The 16622-nt window shown below is 37.0% G+C and overlaps 1 protein-coding gene across 2 annotated transcripts in view; it reads left to right on the plus strand.

Moving 5' to 3' along the window:
- Positions 1-16622, plus strand: part of ATP9B (ATPase phospholipid transporting 9B (putative)) — a 167025-nt gene that overhangs the window by 14148 nt on the left and 136255 nt on the right. For both annotated transcript variants that reach the window (XM_080380331.1, XM_080380332.1), the window contains exons 2-4: positions 1733-1906; positions 10809-10959; positions 15204-15317. In XM_080380331.1, the coding sequence (XP_080236457.1) occupies positions 1733-1906; positions 10809-10959; positions 15204-15317 (439 nt within the window). The remainder of the gene's footprint in view (positions 1-1732; positions 1907-10808; positions 10960-15203; positions 15318-16622) is intronic.

The following is a 16622-nucleotide window of genomic DNA, read 5'->3' on the forward strand; positions in this document are numbered from 1 at the left end:
CAGCACAGCCCCTCTCCTTGTTGGCTACTTTCATTACTTAGAGGAGGTGGGTATCACAGCACTGCAGGACCCTCCAGCATTGCTTATGTCCTTTTGTGTTGTCCCTCCAGAAGGCAGCAGGGTGGTGAAAGTTCTCTATGAATACCAGGGCTGGTGAATGTGACTCTGACTGCAGAGGACCTCACCTTCTGGTTCCAGAGGGCTGTAGGAGACACCTGCTAGAATGTCACCTTTACCTGCCCTCCCTTTAACCATGATGTAGAAGCTCTCGGTTGGCTTCTCATCCATTCCCAGGCAGAGCTCCACACACTCCAGCTGCTGTCACATAAAGGGAGTGGAGTTTTGGTTTTGTTAATTACTATACAGATTGTGTTTTGGTTGTTGTGGGGAAAATGGGACATTCCCAGGATGCACATTGTAGGAGATGACTATACAATACAGCTTCATAAATACCAAACTTACTAACTCTGTGCCAAATGCTCATATTCTTTTGTGAGTCAGTCCTTGTTTTTGTTATTTTCCTGAGCTCTAGGAATTACTCTTTGCTGTTGCCAGTGCAAAGATAATTTCAAGGTAGATAAACTACATATTACACAAAGAACAGATAGTCTGATGATAGTCTACTGGTCTTCTGAACTGTGAAGTGTTTGAGGAATTGTAAAAATACATATGCAGAATACTTTTGGATTTATTCTGCTCAGATACTTCCTTACCAGCAGTTCCTATTTAATGACTGCTTAAATACCACTACCAATAGGGTCAAGTAATATTTTATGTATTTAAGAGTTTTGCTTGTGTTTGGTATGTTTTGCACATATTCTGTATTTTGCAGCCACCTTTTCTGACGAGTCGTGTATTTTTATCGATAAGGGTTATTGTGTTACTGCATACAAGTAGATGATATTTGCTTGACTATGATGTTTAATTTCTTCTAAATTTGTCTTCTAATATCCGTAGTGGTCCTTTCAATAGTCTGTGAAAGGAAATCTGAGTCATAGCACAGCTTCTTTCAATCATCTTCCTAATGGTATAAAAACATGAACTAAGTTACTCAATATATATGCATTTAGGGGAATTTTTGAATATTCCAATATTCATGGCATGAAAAGTATTCCAGAACTGTAACACTGAAGTGCAGAATAGTTTCTGGAGAGGAGAGGACCATTGTTAGCTTAGTGTTGTTTCCATAGGTCCCCATTTTGATTCACTGAATGTTTTTGTATAGCGTTATAAAAGCAACTGTGATGTTTTGGTTATTAAAACTAAGATGCTGATGACTTGTGAAGTGTGACTCGGAGGCCTGGGCACATGGGAATAGACATTGGGAAGGCATATTGAAGAAGATTAGTGTTAATCTGAAGCCTGTACTTCACTGTTGTTTGCTTCTGTAATAGACTTTGTCAAGTAAATTCTGTGTAATAAAATCTTACAAAGAATCCTTTGAAAAATAGGAAGTTGCAGCTCTGTTTGTACAAATTACATAAGAAACAATAATTTCCCTAGAATGATTTATACTATGATTGACAGTGATCGATTGCTGGCCTTTTTGCTGTATTACGCTTTTTAAACTCAAATCAGTATTATTGGTTAATGGGTTAGCACAAATGCATGAGATGTTTAGGTGAAAATATCTCTAATGGAATTCTGTATGGCAAAGCCTAACTTGGTACTTTAGGAGATTCCTGGTAATAAACATGATACATTACTTAATGTTTTTATTTCATTTTGCCAGGTACCAAGTAGAAGATGAGTCCTCTCATTTGGATGAAATGCCACTAATGATGTCAGAAGAAGGCTTTGAAAATGATGAGAGTGACTATCATACTCTACCAAGAGCTAGAATTTCTCAGAGAAGAAGAGGCTTAGAATGGTTTATCTGTGGTGGCTGGAAGTTCCTTTGCACTAGGTTTGTTGCATACCAGTACTTTTTATTAAACTATTAAATGAATTAAGGAAATAGTAACTGTGCATTGTGTGGTGTGTGCAGAGTATACATACCACGGGAATACAGTAATTTGCTTGTCATGCACCTTTTGATTGCTTTGCCTGCATTTTCCCTACTAGGACATTACCAGCTACTAGGTAATGTTTTACTACTAAGGCATTAATAAAAAAAGTTCTGAAGAGCTGCTGCTGTGGACATCTGTCTGCTTTGCTCACTTGCAAGAAAAAGGCTTTTAAGAGAGATCACGTACTAAACCTGTATTAGTCTGAGGTCCATAATATGGCATATAAACATGGTCATCACTTCTACTCAAAACCGCGTCAGGGTAGAGCGATTAAAACTTTCTTTTACTTTTGGGAGCATTAGGGTGTTAAGCTGACAATATATAAATTCTATTGATGTTGCTGAAAAGAAAAAGCAGATTCATTAGCTAATTAGTGAATACTTACTTCAGCTTTAGAAGTTGAATAATACATGTAACTGGTGGCCTGTAATACAGCTGGAATTAGCTCTTGTGATTTGATTCTTATTTAGAAACTTCCTGTGCTAAACTCTGCTGTAGCCTTGGAATAGTAACTCTGATGAATTGCTAGCAAATTTGTAAATACAGAAATTGCTATTAGGATGATTAACAATCATGGGGTTTTTATCTAGAATGATAACATCTGAGAATCAGTAAAGTGAAGTGAGTTGGAATCAATTTAGGTAAAAGTGTTCACAGGTGGTTTTCATGTCACTTAATACATTCCAAGAGGCTTGGTACTGTTGTTCTAGCTAAGCAAGGCTGATTTGTGCACCTTTAGTTTTGAAATATTTTTTTATACAGCCCTACTATTTGCAGAAAAATAAAATCAGTTTGGGTTTTTTTTTTCTATGATTTAACAAACTCATGGAGTATTAATTTTATTATAGGGAAATAAGTGTTTGGAAGGTAGCAAAGTTTACAGAAGCAGCATTTGTATATATAAATGATTTTTGTCTGCAATGTTTCTGGTACAGAACTACTGTAGTAGTTTTAAAATATATTTAAGTATTTAAAGAGGCTGTTAATCTTTTGGACCTATCTTAAAACTGAGCTACTGTTCAAACAATATACTTGAGGTGAGTTCAGCTCTTTAAGTTTTAGTATTAGTTACTGTGATGACATTCCTATAAGTTTCGTGAGAACAGGTAGATCAGTAAAGGGTTGCACTGACAGGATTTATGGTGTTTGGATAGAGGCAGGCAATTGCAAAATGAGTTTATGTTTGAACTAACTAACAATCGTAAGATAATGTCACAAGAAAAAGTCATTAATGCTGAGGATTGCAAAATTTCATGTTCAGAATTGATCGGTACATCTCAGCTTTAAGTGGAGCTCAAGCCTAGAAGCTTTCACGCTTATTAGCATTTATCAAAATACTCAAGCCATATTTGTGATGGATTTTTGAGAATGAAAAGAGGAAGGAGATTACATTATGGATTCATTATTTTGCTGCCTCTTCTCTGTATATTTTACTGCTCAAGTAGGTGTGTAAAAGAAAAGCCCACGCTAAGAAAGAGGCCTTAGAGGAGTATGACTTCTGCTTTGCTGATTGCCTCAGCTGAATTTGGATACAATAAAGAATCCATTCAGTCTTGTATTTATACCTAGAGGTATTTCAATCACATTAGTTTTTCCTATAACAGAACATTGTAGCAAATAATTTTCATTTGTCATGGAAAAAATCAAATATCTTTAAAAAAAAAAAAAAAGACCACCAGATCCTAGCAGAAGCTTGAAATTTCAGTGTGATATTGGCAGGCAGAGGATACTCCCACAAGAAAGGTGCAGATATCTGCTTGGATGGGCTAGGGAAAATTAGCTGAAAGGAAGGTGAATCCCATCATACCTTATCTACTAGATAAACCCCTCAGCTTGGGTGAGAACTTCTGCGCGGGTGCGTAAGTACCTGTGGTGGTGATGGAGAGCCTTCTGCTGCGCTGAGAGCACCACTGGGACTCTGTTGTGGATAAAAGTCAGGGTTGTGCAGTCAGTGTGAAGTTATTATTTTTGCTGGTTTCTCATTGAAATCAAACTTTATGAATTTTTGCTGAGGCCCACAGAGTCCTAGGGGTATTGAAATGCCTATTCGCGGTTCATTAAAGTTGCATAGGGTCACACTGAAGACGGTAACGGAGACCTGGAGGCTACTGTGTTCTCATATGTGCAGTTATTACTTGCACTGCGTACTAGAATGAATTATACTGGCTTTTTGTGGTGTAAAGTATCAGTTTAGGATAGAATTGGATGTTGATGCCTTCACACTTGAATGGAGAGGAACATGTGAGAAAACGGCTTTCATGTGTGTTGATGGTTAATTATACATGTTCTACAAACAACTGAAACCTATTTCTAGAAGGCAAACAGCATTCTTTTACATGTAAGGTGAAATTAAATACAGCATGGCAGTCCAAAACCTGTTCAGTTGAACAGAATTTAGAATTTCACCCTGATTTATGGAAATCAGTATCTCGTGCCTGAGACTGGGTGAGGCTGAAATCTCAACTTCCATGTCCAGAATGTCCTTTTGTGCTTTAAACTAATTTGTAATATTTTCAAAGCTGTGACAGAAAAATGAACACAAGAAAAGACTAGGCATCTGGCTGGAGCCGAGCTCAGGGGGCCCTGATTTCTTTTGGGGTCTCAGTGAAAGTCTTGTGTTTGTGTTCAAAATCACTTGTTGCAAACAAACACCCCCCCCACCCCACCCCCCACTAGGGTTTTTTTGGCCTGTCTTGCATTGTTAGGATTAATCTCATTTTTGTGAGAGGAAGTTTTCTGTCTCTTATTTTGCAGCTTTAGAATTTTATAGTTACATCTCAAACTGTTACTGTTTAATTGAAAAAGTTTCACTCTTTTGGCCTGAGCAAGTATGGAAGGTTTGACAAAATTTACTCCACATTAAAATTGATTTTGTAGAAGTCCTTTATTCAGCTTTTAACTTCTCTTTAGACAATAGACTGTTGATCGGAACTGAATGGCATGAACTTTATTTGCAAATCTGCAGCTCTTTAAACAGTTTTTTGCAAGAAAAAAATCATAATTAAATCAAATGTTGTCTTTGATTTTGATAAGTGGAAGACTTAATTCAACCATTGTAACTTTTAACTTCAGAAACTGCTTATTTCTTGCTTTCATAGCACAGTTAAAAGAAAACTTTGTGATATAGCAGCTGTTTTGTGGCTGTAATCATTTCCCCTTTAACTTACAAATTCTCTTCAAGCTTGTGAAATTATAATGCACACAGATCAATACTCTGGAGTTCTTTGGGCTGGATTGATTTCTTTCTCATGAGATTTACATTCCACTTGTTATCAAAAAACACTTTGTCCCTATGAAAATGGTGCCATTGAATGGCATTTCCATATGAAGTGAAGGGGATATCAAATGCTCGGATTAATTTGGGCTCTAAGATGGCCTGTACGCTTTCAATTAATCTGCAACGCATTTGTTATGCAGAAGCATGGGAAAATGCTGATCTTTTAAGAATGACATGACCACTGTGTTGCTTTTGGCCTGATTACTGAAGCTACCTGTTGAGTACAATAATTACAGTATGTTTTCTTTGCAGAACTAGTTTCTGCTACTTAAAACCTAATAAGGAAAAGCTGACCTTTGCAGACAATATAGAGCTTTTATATTATCTTTCCATTCTGATGAAAATGCTGTTTTGTGAAAGATACTGGCAGTTAAGCTTGTAGGATAAAAATAATGAAAAGAGAAAATAAAAAAGCGCCTTTATTATCAGAGCTGCAGAGTCAGTTGAGACTTTTACTTTAGCTTTTGACTTGGAGAGATACGCTGTATTTATGAAAAAGTTAAGGGTTCTTATTTAACAATTACTGCAGTTTGTTGTAGCTTTTTTTAAAATATGGCATCAGTTGCTAAGATGAAGATTCTGTTTATTGTTCCTTCAAATGAAAAAGTACATTAGGAAGCAGGTTGGTGAAAAGCCATTTAATAGATATACCTTAAAGTTTTTTTTATCAATTAGTTCATTTCTTTATATACGCAACCTGCTGTATTGATACAGGCAACATGGCTCACGGCTAGCTTAACAAAAAAGCTTTCTTTGCACATGTAGAATTTTCTGGTCAAGGAAATTGGAAATAAATTCTTAATAAACAATAATGTGATTATTTTTTTTAATCACTGAATCTATAGCATAAGATTTACATTAAGGATTTCAGGCAAATCTAAAGTGTGTCCTGATCATACTACATCTTACATTGTTTTTAGGATATTTGAAGCTTGGAGAACGCTATTCTTATTTATATCCTGACGTTTGTTTCACACAGGTTTAGTGGGTACAGAAAACCTATGAAAGGGTCCATACCCTTGCACAAAAAGAGTTTCTGTATTGGGGAATTTTAATTTGAGAACAGATTAAGTATGTGTTGCGTGTTGACAATATGAGCTTCAAAAATGACAATATGAGCTTCAAAAATACTGGGTAGACTTTGTTGTTCTTAAAAATCTGAATTCATGTAAAATGGTTAGGATTTCTGAGGGCAGCATGCCCACCTTTTATTCTTCTGTGATATAGCAGTGATTACTGCTGAGATGATGCTGTAAATGGCCAAATCCAACTGATTTTTACTTTTAAGGTAGTAAAACTCATCTGAACCATTATGATACTAATTTAGGCACAACCTGTAATATTTCAGTCCTCGGAGATTTTCTTGTGTCTTTGAACTTGAGTGTTCTTGGCTCTGTGTCAGTTGAACCCCTTTTATCAAAGGTACCACACTTGTTTCCCAGTTAGACGTTCTTGTGTCTGTACCTTTTTTTGGCATTTGCTGAACTAATGGTCATTATGGCATCTCTTTCAGCCTCTCTGTTGATCTGTAATGGAAAAAGTTGTTTCAAGAAAGGGAAGCAATTACTTAATTTTAGCAATAGAAAAGTCCTCAAATGTTGTGGAAATTATTCTAGAAAAGAGACTCTGCCTAGTCAAATGTTCGGTCTGTTTACAGCTTAAATTCAAACACTGATTTAAGCAGTGCAAGATTTCAAAGGCTGTCAGGAAGTTTCTGTCTGCGAGCTTGTGGATAGAAGCTGTCATGCTTGTTTACTTTCCCTGGAAAAAAAAATTTTTGGAAGTTTTTTGCTACTGATCTGTCTTGATGCTTCTTATATAGAGCTAAGCTGTCTCTAACGTTTGTGTTCTCCTCGCCACACCCCTACCCTGGAAACCAATACTTTCAAAGCTTGAATTCCATGAGCAGCTTTATTAAGTATAAATCCAAGCTGGCACTGAGTGGAGTCATTCCACCTTTTCCTGCAAGCGTGTAGCCCACATTATTTCAACTGTTTTACAGTTTCATAGATTTTTATATATAGATATATGTAGTTAACATCAGGGGTGGATCTAACTGCAAACAGCCCCCCTTTTTATTCTGTGTTAGTTTACAGCTAGATCAGTTCACAGTTTACCTGTGCAGTTGCATCATTAGTTGTGTTCAGCACAAGGGAAGGGGCGAGAATCTGCACCTCCGTTACGGGAGGAGTGTGCTACTAGCCGTTGCAGCGGCAGCAGCAGAGGGTCACAGCCATTAAACTGATCTTGGAACCATGACGTAGAAAGACTGCTGTTCATATTTAAAAATGAATTTAAGTAATTATCAAGGTAATGTGATTTTTCTGACTTGTATGTTACTAAATAACAGGGCTGAATTTTGAACGTTGGACTAACAGTGTTAGAACTTTTAAGATAGAATAATGCTTTGCCGCTATTTAAAAGTGATAGGGGAAAAGCTGCTGAATGGGTTTATATTTGTAACAAAAATAAAATGCATGTTTACATAGGGTCAAGCCCAAATGGATGTCCATCCTGTAGTGAAAACTTCAGGGAGGAAATCTTAAGAATCCAGCCTTTAAAATTGAAGTGTTTTAAATGTCAGCTTGTGAGTACTGGTGTAGTGGGATTTCCATAACAAAGTGAATGTTGATTTGAATGATTTTACTATTGCGTAACTTCTGGTTTTCTTAAAAAAGTCTGCAGCTTTGAATTCCATTTGTTCTTGGGTGAAATTAGTTTGTAATAGGCCTGGGATAATGTAGGCTACAAGCAAGAACATTTGAAGCGGGATGGTGATGGTGTGAGCTGTCAGCCTCCCTTCCTTGCATATTTGTGTGTACCATGATTATCAAACTGTGGAAAAACAACAGGAAAGGACCTTACGAAGTTGTCCAGTTGAGTCCTTGCCTGAACAGGATGAATGGCACCTATCACTTAAGGCTGATTTCACCAAATCTCAGAGAGCTGCGGTGGTAGCAATTCCAGCCTTCCTCAGTGTTTCTTTCCACACTAGTTGTCGGAAGCATTTATTCCATGTCTGTCTCCCCCTTATTTATTTGCCACAGTTCAACTCCATCATCACTTAATCAAGTTGGACGTAAAGAGTAATTGTCCCTTTCCTCTTTGCAACTCTCTTACATGCTTGAAACCATACCAGGTCCACACTCAGCCTTCTCTGAAAAGCTCTTTCTTTCGCTGTATCTAGCAGACCAGCCTGCCCTGCCTTCTAGATCTGTCATTGTTTTGTTGCTCCTGTGTGTGGACTTCATTTTCTCAATAGGCTGGTTTGTTGAAATCTGGTATTCAAAATGGTATTGTAAGCCAACTGAGATCTTGATAGCACTGGATTGAGGGAAAAGTAGGAAGTTCCTGACTTGCTAGGAGCATGCCTGTCCACGCTGACCAGATACATGCTTTTTTTGCAACTTTTTTTGTAACAGAGTAACTGAGTCCTCTTCTGAGCTGCTATCTACTACCCTTTTTCCAATCCTGTGTTTGCATAGCTGATTATTTCTTTGTAAATGTACGATGTTGCACTTCTGCCTGTTCAACTGCATTGTCTCTTCCAGGTAGTTTTTTGAACCTGTCAGGACAGCTTTGAATTCTCATCTCCTCTTTGCATGTACTCCTGTTTCTTCTAGCTTTTTGTTGTCTGAAAAATGAAATATGTACTAGTCAGTTGCCCAGTAAGTTCTAGATAAAACTTTGCAGAACTACATTGAAATTATTTTGGTTTTATAACAAGCTACACCGCAATTATACTTTTCCCAACTGTGTCAGTTCCAAGACTATGTTCCTTTCCTTATGAGAAAGATCTTCAGAGCTAGGTTTTATTAGAGACATAGAATCATGGAATCATTTGTGTTAAGGGACCTTTAAAGATCATCTCGTCCAGCCTTCCTGGCCATGGACAGCGACATTCTTCACTACATCAGGGTGCTGCAAGCCCCAGAAATCAACAGAGGACATGTCCGCTGAAGCAGTACTGCACCTGGTTCTTCTCAGAAGGAAATTAGTTCAGTGTTAGAGGTTGCTCTTGACAGGTCAGTGTTGGTTATGATGTTTCTGTTTTCTTTTGGGTGCGTACAAACAGGTTGTCTCTGCACAGTTCATCCAGGAAACAGTGCTGAAGTGACTGGGTTGTAATTCCACACACACCCCTCCCCGCCCCAATCTCAGAAAAATCCTTTCTGGTGGTTTGAATAGTTTATAAAAGCTTCCTAATGGTTACTTTTTTTTTCTGCATCAAAAATATTGTCAATATGTTCAAAAACCTCACTAGAAAACATGTGGCGCTACACCTTCAACTTCACCTGCTGATGCAGGTGAAACCCACTGTGTCAAGCCAGATCTGTGCTTCAGCTGCAGTAGGTGCCCATGGAAGGTATGTCTGCTCAGTCTTTCTGACTCACTTGCCTAAAACGTACTCCCACCATGATTCAAGCACCTCCTCACAGTATTAAAAAATTGCGGAGAAATTCTCCTTTAATGCATGGGATTGTAAAGCAATTATATACAGTGTATGGCAAACCTGCTTTTCTTTCCATACTACAAGTTCTTTCCAAACAATCTGTACTCATCAGTGTACCATATGCTGACCCTGTGGATAGTCCTAGCAAGTCTCAGGTTGACTATATTGTTAGATGAGTTGAGTCACATGCTTGTTTGTTTCTTGTTTACTTGTTGTCAGTAAATAGTCTGCTGAGCCTCAGTAGCATCTTTCTGTTTGCCAGCCTTTTGTTCCTCCTGCTCATCCCATTGTTCCTGTGTCCTTTCCCAAACTGCCATTGTTAAAAGGTGGCTGGGAGCTCTTCCTCTGTCTCCTTGCTCAGAGTTTAAACCCTCTTTGGTAGATTTGGAGGATGGTTAGCAAGGATGCTCTTCCTTTCTCTTGTGAACTGAAGCTTATCGTTGCAGGTTGTTATGCAATACACATTTACAGTTTGCTTTTTTTTTTTGTTTGTTTGAAAAGATTTGGCAGCGTGATGTTAACTATGCTTCCCTTTTGGTCTGCTATAGGCAGCCTTATGGAGGAAACTAAGATTTACAAATTTTGTGGTAATTGTATACAAAGCTGTGGAAAGTTTTCAAACTTCATCTAACAGAAGCCTTATTTCCTCTTCAGTCATTAGCATAACTTGAGTATCAGTAATATAGGATAGAATGTAGCCAAAGGACTGTAAGGTATGATGGATGAGTTAATTATTCAGTGGTGGGGGAATTTCATTGCTGCTGATGCAGGTATTAACTAGAATCTTTTGAACCTGTTAGGGCAAGGCGTAGTGAAACTCACCACAATTGCATTAGGATTTCCTTTAAAGAATGTGCAAGTGTTTATATATATGTATGTCTGAATGAGTTGAGTACTGTGTAATTGCCCTAAATATTACAAGTCAACATTATGCTTGCTTATGTAGATGTGGCAAAAATGTTTAAGCCTGGTTTCCTTGGGTATTTGCCTTCAGGGTTCCAGGTTTGGCAATACTTATTGCATATAGTAAATTTTTAGGTTTGAAGTAAACAATTGTTTTTCTTTTCAGTTGTTCTGATTGGCTCATAAACATTTGCCGAAGAAAGAAAGAGCTGAAGGCTCGCACAGTGTGGCTTGGGTGTCCTGAAAAGTGTGAAGAAAAATACCCCAAAAATGCCATAAAAAATCAAAAATACAACGTATTTACCTTTATACCTGGGGTAAGGCTACTAACTGTTTCTTGGTGTTGGGCTGATTATATGTTCTGTAGTGTTCTTTGATGATTCTGGAAAAAGATAGTTTTATTTGCCCAGATTCTTCTTTTTACGTTTGTTTCTGTCTTCAATTGAAATTGACAGTTGAGAGCAAGGTTGATTTTTTTTTTTTTTTTCCCTAGAGAGTTTTCTTTTCAAGGGGATATTTACTAAAGTACAATGTATACGATTAAGTGGTTGAAATTATGTGAAGCTTTAAAAATTTGAAATGGGTTTCCTTGCACTTCTCTATTCATCATTAGAGATTTGTAATCCTCTTTTAAAAACAGAAGCAATTCTACACAGATGTGAAAACGCTAAAAAGCACTGAGTTCAATGGAGAAATAAATAGTTGAAAATCGCAATGTACCCCCATAGACGTTTCCTCATATTCCCTGCCACTGAAAGCATAATAAATGTGTTCTGAAACAGGCAGCTTCCTGATGGACAAAACCAACATGTCTCTTAAATTTATATGACGAGTAGTAGTTAAGTAAGCTAGTACGTTTCAGAGTTGTATTTCATATTGCTGTTTTAAAAACAGTGATATCTTTTTGATTTTTGAATGCAGTTCTTCAGACAATACTTTTGCTATGGAGTAGCAGATTTTTTGGTCACTTTTTCTGTGTCCTGTTGCAAAACCAAGGGCTGCTACATTTGAATACAGACGTTCTTTGTCTTAAATTTTTTATTTAAGCGATCATGCTGGTTTATCAGAGTATTGATTCTATTCTTCTGGCCTCTTTGGTCCAATGACTGGCAGGTGCTTTCTAATACATTTCTTTAATAAAACAAAAAAAAATTAATGGCTTTGTAATTAAGACTGATCTCCTGTCAAAGAAATAAAATGTCACTTATCACAGGTGGATAAAATATTCTCATCACTATTGAACGAAGTAAATGTTTGCTTCTGAAGCTTAAATTATTAAATACACTGAAATTGGTTAAACCACATATGCTTTCCTAAAGGTCACAAAATTCATTAAGCATATACTAAGCCATTGATTATTGTGACTAGAAATCTGCAGTGTAGATTACAAATCCTAAACTAGATTCATGTTTCCTATAGGGATCAGCCATAGCTTGGAATAACCTGTTGAGAGAGAATGTTCTTTTTTGATCATTTGAAAATCTCGGGTTTTTACAGTATAGGTAGAATCAGATTTTTATGTTGATGGTAGTATTTTGAAAGTCAGCACTAACTTCAAAATGAAGTCAAATCCTTAACATAAAGCCCGGTAGTGAAAATAAAAACCAAAATGTTTCTAAGTCTTAATTTTATACATAAATTAGCACTTTTCCTTGATTAGAAATACTGTGTAGCTATCTGTGTTTTATGCTGTTCCACTAGAAGTAATTTGTAGGGAACATAACTGTATTGGTTCCAAACCCATAAATGTAACTAAGTCATAAATATTGACTCCAATGACTTACCGTGGTTGAAATTTTCATCATGTGAAGTTTTGTCTTCTGTTTAGGGCTGTATCTTTTTTTTAAACATTGCAGCTGGCGATGAGTAATATTCAATGATTTCATATCAAAATACAAACTTTTAAATAATGTTTAGATTAACAGAATTTTACTTACTGGCTAAAAGAGCTGTAACATTTCAAAAATATAATCTAATGTCTTAACATTTATATAAAGTACTGTTTCTACCTTTACACCAGTTTGTTCAATTTCTGTTTACTGTTTCATACACCTCTTGGTTACAGCTGCTTAGGAATTTTGTTAAAATTTCCCTAAAGAGTACCTTATGTGATGAGCAGGGTTTTAAGGTACCTCTCCTGAATTTTTCATTTTTTTAATCAGTTTTATGTAACTGGAGACTTTTCAATTTGCTTAACTAGACTGAAGTGTTTAGCTTTGTGCCCAATGAACTGTCAGTGGTCTGCCAGCATTCAGAAGACTTGTAGGAAGGTGCTTTTTAAGTCCCACACTTTCTGCAAGATGGGTGCTTTTGCAGATCTGCACCTCCCACAGTGCTCTGGGGACTTTTATTTGACCTGGTGTATCAAGTATTTGTAAGCAGTTTAACATACTGCTGGACATGAATATATGAACTTGATCAGTATTGACATAAGGTACAGGTTCAAGCTGAATTAATTTAATTTTGGTAGAATGCTCTGACTTCCCCTGCAACTTCAAATTTGACTTTTTTGGCTTTATGGTTTTGTTGGTAAATAGCAGAATAGAATTCCATGCTTTTGAAAAAATCTTCTGATTTGAGGCTGTTCAGGTAGCCTTCAGGGGAACAGTAATGTAGCACTCTAGCAAGAAAGTGGCGATGCTGAGGTACTGTTACTGTGTTGTGCCTGCCAGAAAGACACACAAACTTCCCTCAATATTTTTTGCTAGGGCATAGTTTTTTACATTGAGTAATAATGTTGGACTGATAAGAGCAGTAAATATCTGTCCAATAACTATAGTTTTCATGTAGAACTCATTGTAATATTAACTGAATTGTCAGACTAAAAGATGGAGGCGTTCTTTAAACGTGGCTTTTTGATCTATTTTGAATCTTTTAGCTTTGAAACAATAGATTATCCATTTTCTCAAGTCTCAAATGTTCCAAGTTCAGCAGCCACTTCTGATCCTCCTGCTGGATCTGCCATGCTGTCCTGGCCTACAAAAGAAACATCTTTGAAGACTGAAAATTGTATAAAAATTAATAATGTTCTTACCATTGTAATAATAACTAAAGCAACGTTGAGAACATGTGTGTTGCTGAAGCAGTGCTTTTAATTACCAAACAAATCTCTGCATCTGTCATTCCTGTGGAATATGGGACATGTTCTGTGAGACAGTTTCTGTGTCTTTGCTTAAGACTTGGACAGTTATCTTGGAGTTTAGACAAAACATTTGATTTATTAATAAACATACGTACCAAAATGTATTGCAAAATAATTTTTTGAGAAACCTAATGCTGAGCATTCTTCAAAAGCTCATGTTATTCCATTATAAATTTTTCGTAGCTTAAACTTTCTGAGACTTAAACTGTGATTGCTTTTGTAAAAGGCTTGTCCTACTATGGAGACTGAAGAATACTGCCTGATTCTGAGATTTCCACACCATAACCATTTGGATAGAGAGCTGTGTCACCACCTTACTCCCTGGATCTTTTCTGTAGAGCTTTATTTTCCTTAATGTTTATTTTTGACTACCGAGTAGCTTCACTAATTTTTTAAGAAGAGTGGGGAATGGTAGGTTTGAAGGAGTATGTCTGACTTGATGGTAGCCCTTGTCCCTTTGAGAACCAAAGGACTTAAGAAAGGACACAGCTGAGCTGTAGAGGTCCCAGCCCTGCAGGAGGGAGCGTGCGGAGGGGGGCAGCCAGCAGCAGTACCGCGGTGATGCTGTGCCCGGCTTACTGGGTGTGCTGCAGGCAGGGCTGGGGCGTGGGGGTACCCGCGTGGCACCGCAGGGCAGCAGTGCCTGGGCTGCTTGGCTCGTTCCTCTGTAGAAGGTCGAATGACGCAGACTAGGATAATGTTTTTGTAAATGGCTTCTGTTTGTTTGATGCCAATGTTTGGGGTTTTTTAAAATTATTATTTAAGACCAGGAGATGAACATTTTTAAGACAAAAAGACATTGTGAGACAGATAACATGGAATTTAAGTATTGCTGCTGAAGGAAAAATGAAGATTTAATGCTATATTTTTAGGAAGAAGAGCTTCAGCAGTTAAAAATGAAAACAATGTAAGCAATGAAAGTTCAGATACAAACTTACTTTGCTTTTTAATTGATGCTATATAAAAAAGAACATTTTCAAAACCTTCTCATTCACAAACATAAAGCTAAGTACTGTGGATAAAAGCAGGATGCTTCTACAAACATCTGAATTCCATTTACTGTTAAAACTTTAAATCTTTGTGTGGTGATTTTGATACATATTTAATATTTGGAAAGATTGATGAGTATGCATTGTCCAGGTTTCAAAATATCAAGTGTCTAGCAAATTGCTTTTTCAGGGTGAAAAGAAGCATTAACATCAAAGGATTTTTCTCAACAAAAATAGCAGTATAATATTAAAATATAGTGCATTTAGTAGGTTGTGATGTTTTATAGCATATTGTGCTAAATAGTACTATAATAGTACCATATATAATATGCCAAATAACAGTTTTACGTCTACTATCATGAAGTGAATTTTGTGTACATTATGGGTACAAATTGTAAGGCATTTATCTATTTTGTGTTTTTCATTTTAGGTTTTATATGAACAGTTCAAGTTTTTCTTGAATCTCTATTTTCTCATCGTGTCCTGCTCACAGTTTGTACCAGCATTGAAAATAGGCTACCTGTACACGTACTGGGCTCCTCTGGTAAACAGAAAAATGCTATTAACTAGAAGTTTGGGGGTTTTTAACTTCAGATCAAAGTTCGTGTATACATACATTTTGTAAATATGTGTCTGGTGAACTACAATGACTGAAGCGTGTAACAGGTAGGATACTTCCCGCAGTATGGACAGCGCCGCAGGCTGGAGGGCGCTTTGTTAACCAGCTGCTCCGAGCGAGTAGTGCTCCTTTCTGGCTGCCGGGGGCTTTAAGATGTTTAAAAAAGGAAAAAAAAAATACCTTCAGCTAGTAGAAAACCTTATTTGGTAACATAGGCAACTTGGGTGTTAAATTTCCTTCAGTTTATTGTTATTTACTCACTATTTTATATTTTCAGGCAAGGTCAGAATTGAAAGCATAAATTTTTTCATTCCTTCTGTATTGGTTTTGATCGTGTCCTTTTCACAAAAATTGAGATAAAATAGTTTAAACCATGGATAAAGCAGGAGGGAAATGCATCTTGAAAATAAGTTATTCATTAACCATGCTTTTCTAAATTGATCGCCCTGCCACTTGCACTGGCTCCCTTTCAATATGTCTCTTTATTATTGAGCCCTCTGCAGTATTTTCTTGGGAAACTGTTCAAACCAGTTGCTTCTGACTCAGGTTTCCTAAGGTTTGAAAATTGTGTTCTCTTCAGAGGAGGCCCCTTTGGTAGTCTGCCAGCTATATTCCCATGATTTGGAATGCTTTTCTTGTTTGTAACCAGATCATTACCTTGTCTTTCATCTTCCTCCTGGACCCTCCGCCCCAGGTTTAAAAGCAAGGCAGGAGGAACAAATGCTTTATTTTCTAAATTTAGGGGGAAAAAATGTTTTGTTGTTTTTTTTTTTTTTTTTTTTTTTTTTAGTAGCATTTATTCTCAGTGGTATTTAAGAGGAACAGTGACGTGCTGACTGCTTGAGTAAAGGTCGTTCTTAACAAGTCAATAGAGTAAATATTCTGGATTGATTTCATTGTTTTAATTGTTGCAACATGTGTCCTTTTAAGTATTGATGAAGGGAGAGACTGGCCTGGAGGTTTCTTCACACCGCTATTTCCAGACAACTTTTGGCTTCTGCTGTGACAAAACCCACTTCCAAGTCAAAAAGCTTGTTCAACAGTGGGATTTGAAATGGATATTTACAAAGTTCTTTGTCACTGGCCCAGGAAGAAAAGGCAGAAGTCAGCCTTGTCTGGAAGTTGGTCTCTTTACAGTGAAGTGCTGTGTACAGCTTTACATGTTAGTGGGATAGTAAGGGAAAGAATCCCCTAGAATGTTACCTCATCTCAGCCCTGCCCACAGAAGAG

Source organism: Falco punctatus, assembly GCF_963210335.1.
Source record: "Falco punctatus genome assembly, chromosome: 3".
Taxonomy (NCBI): Eukaryota; Metazoa; Chordata; class Aves; order Falconiformes; family Falconidae; genus Falco; species Falco punctatus.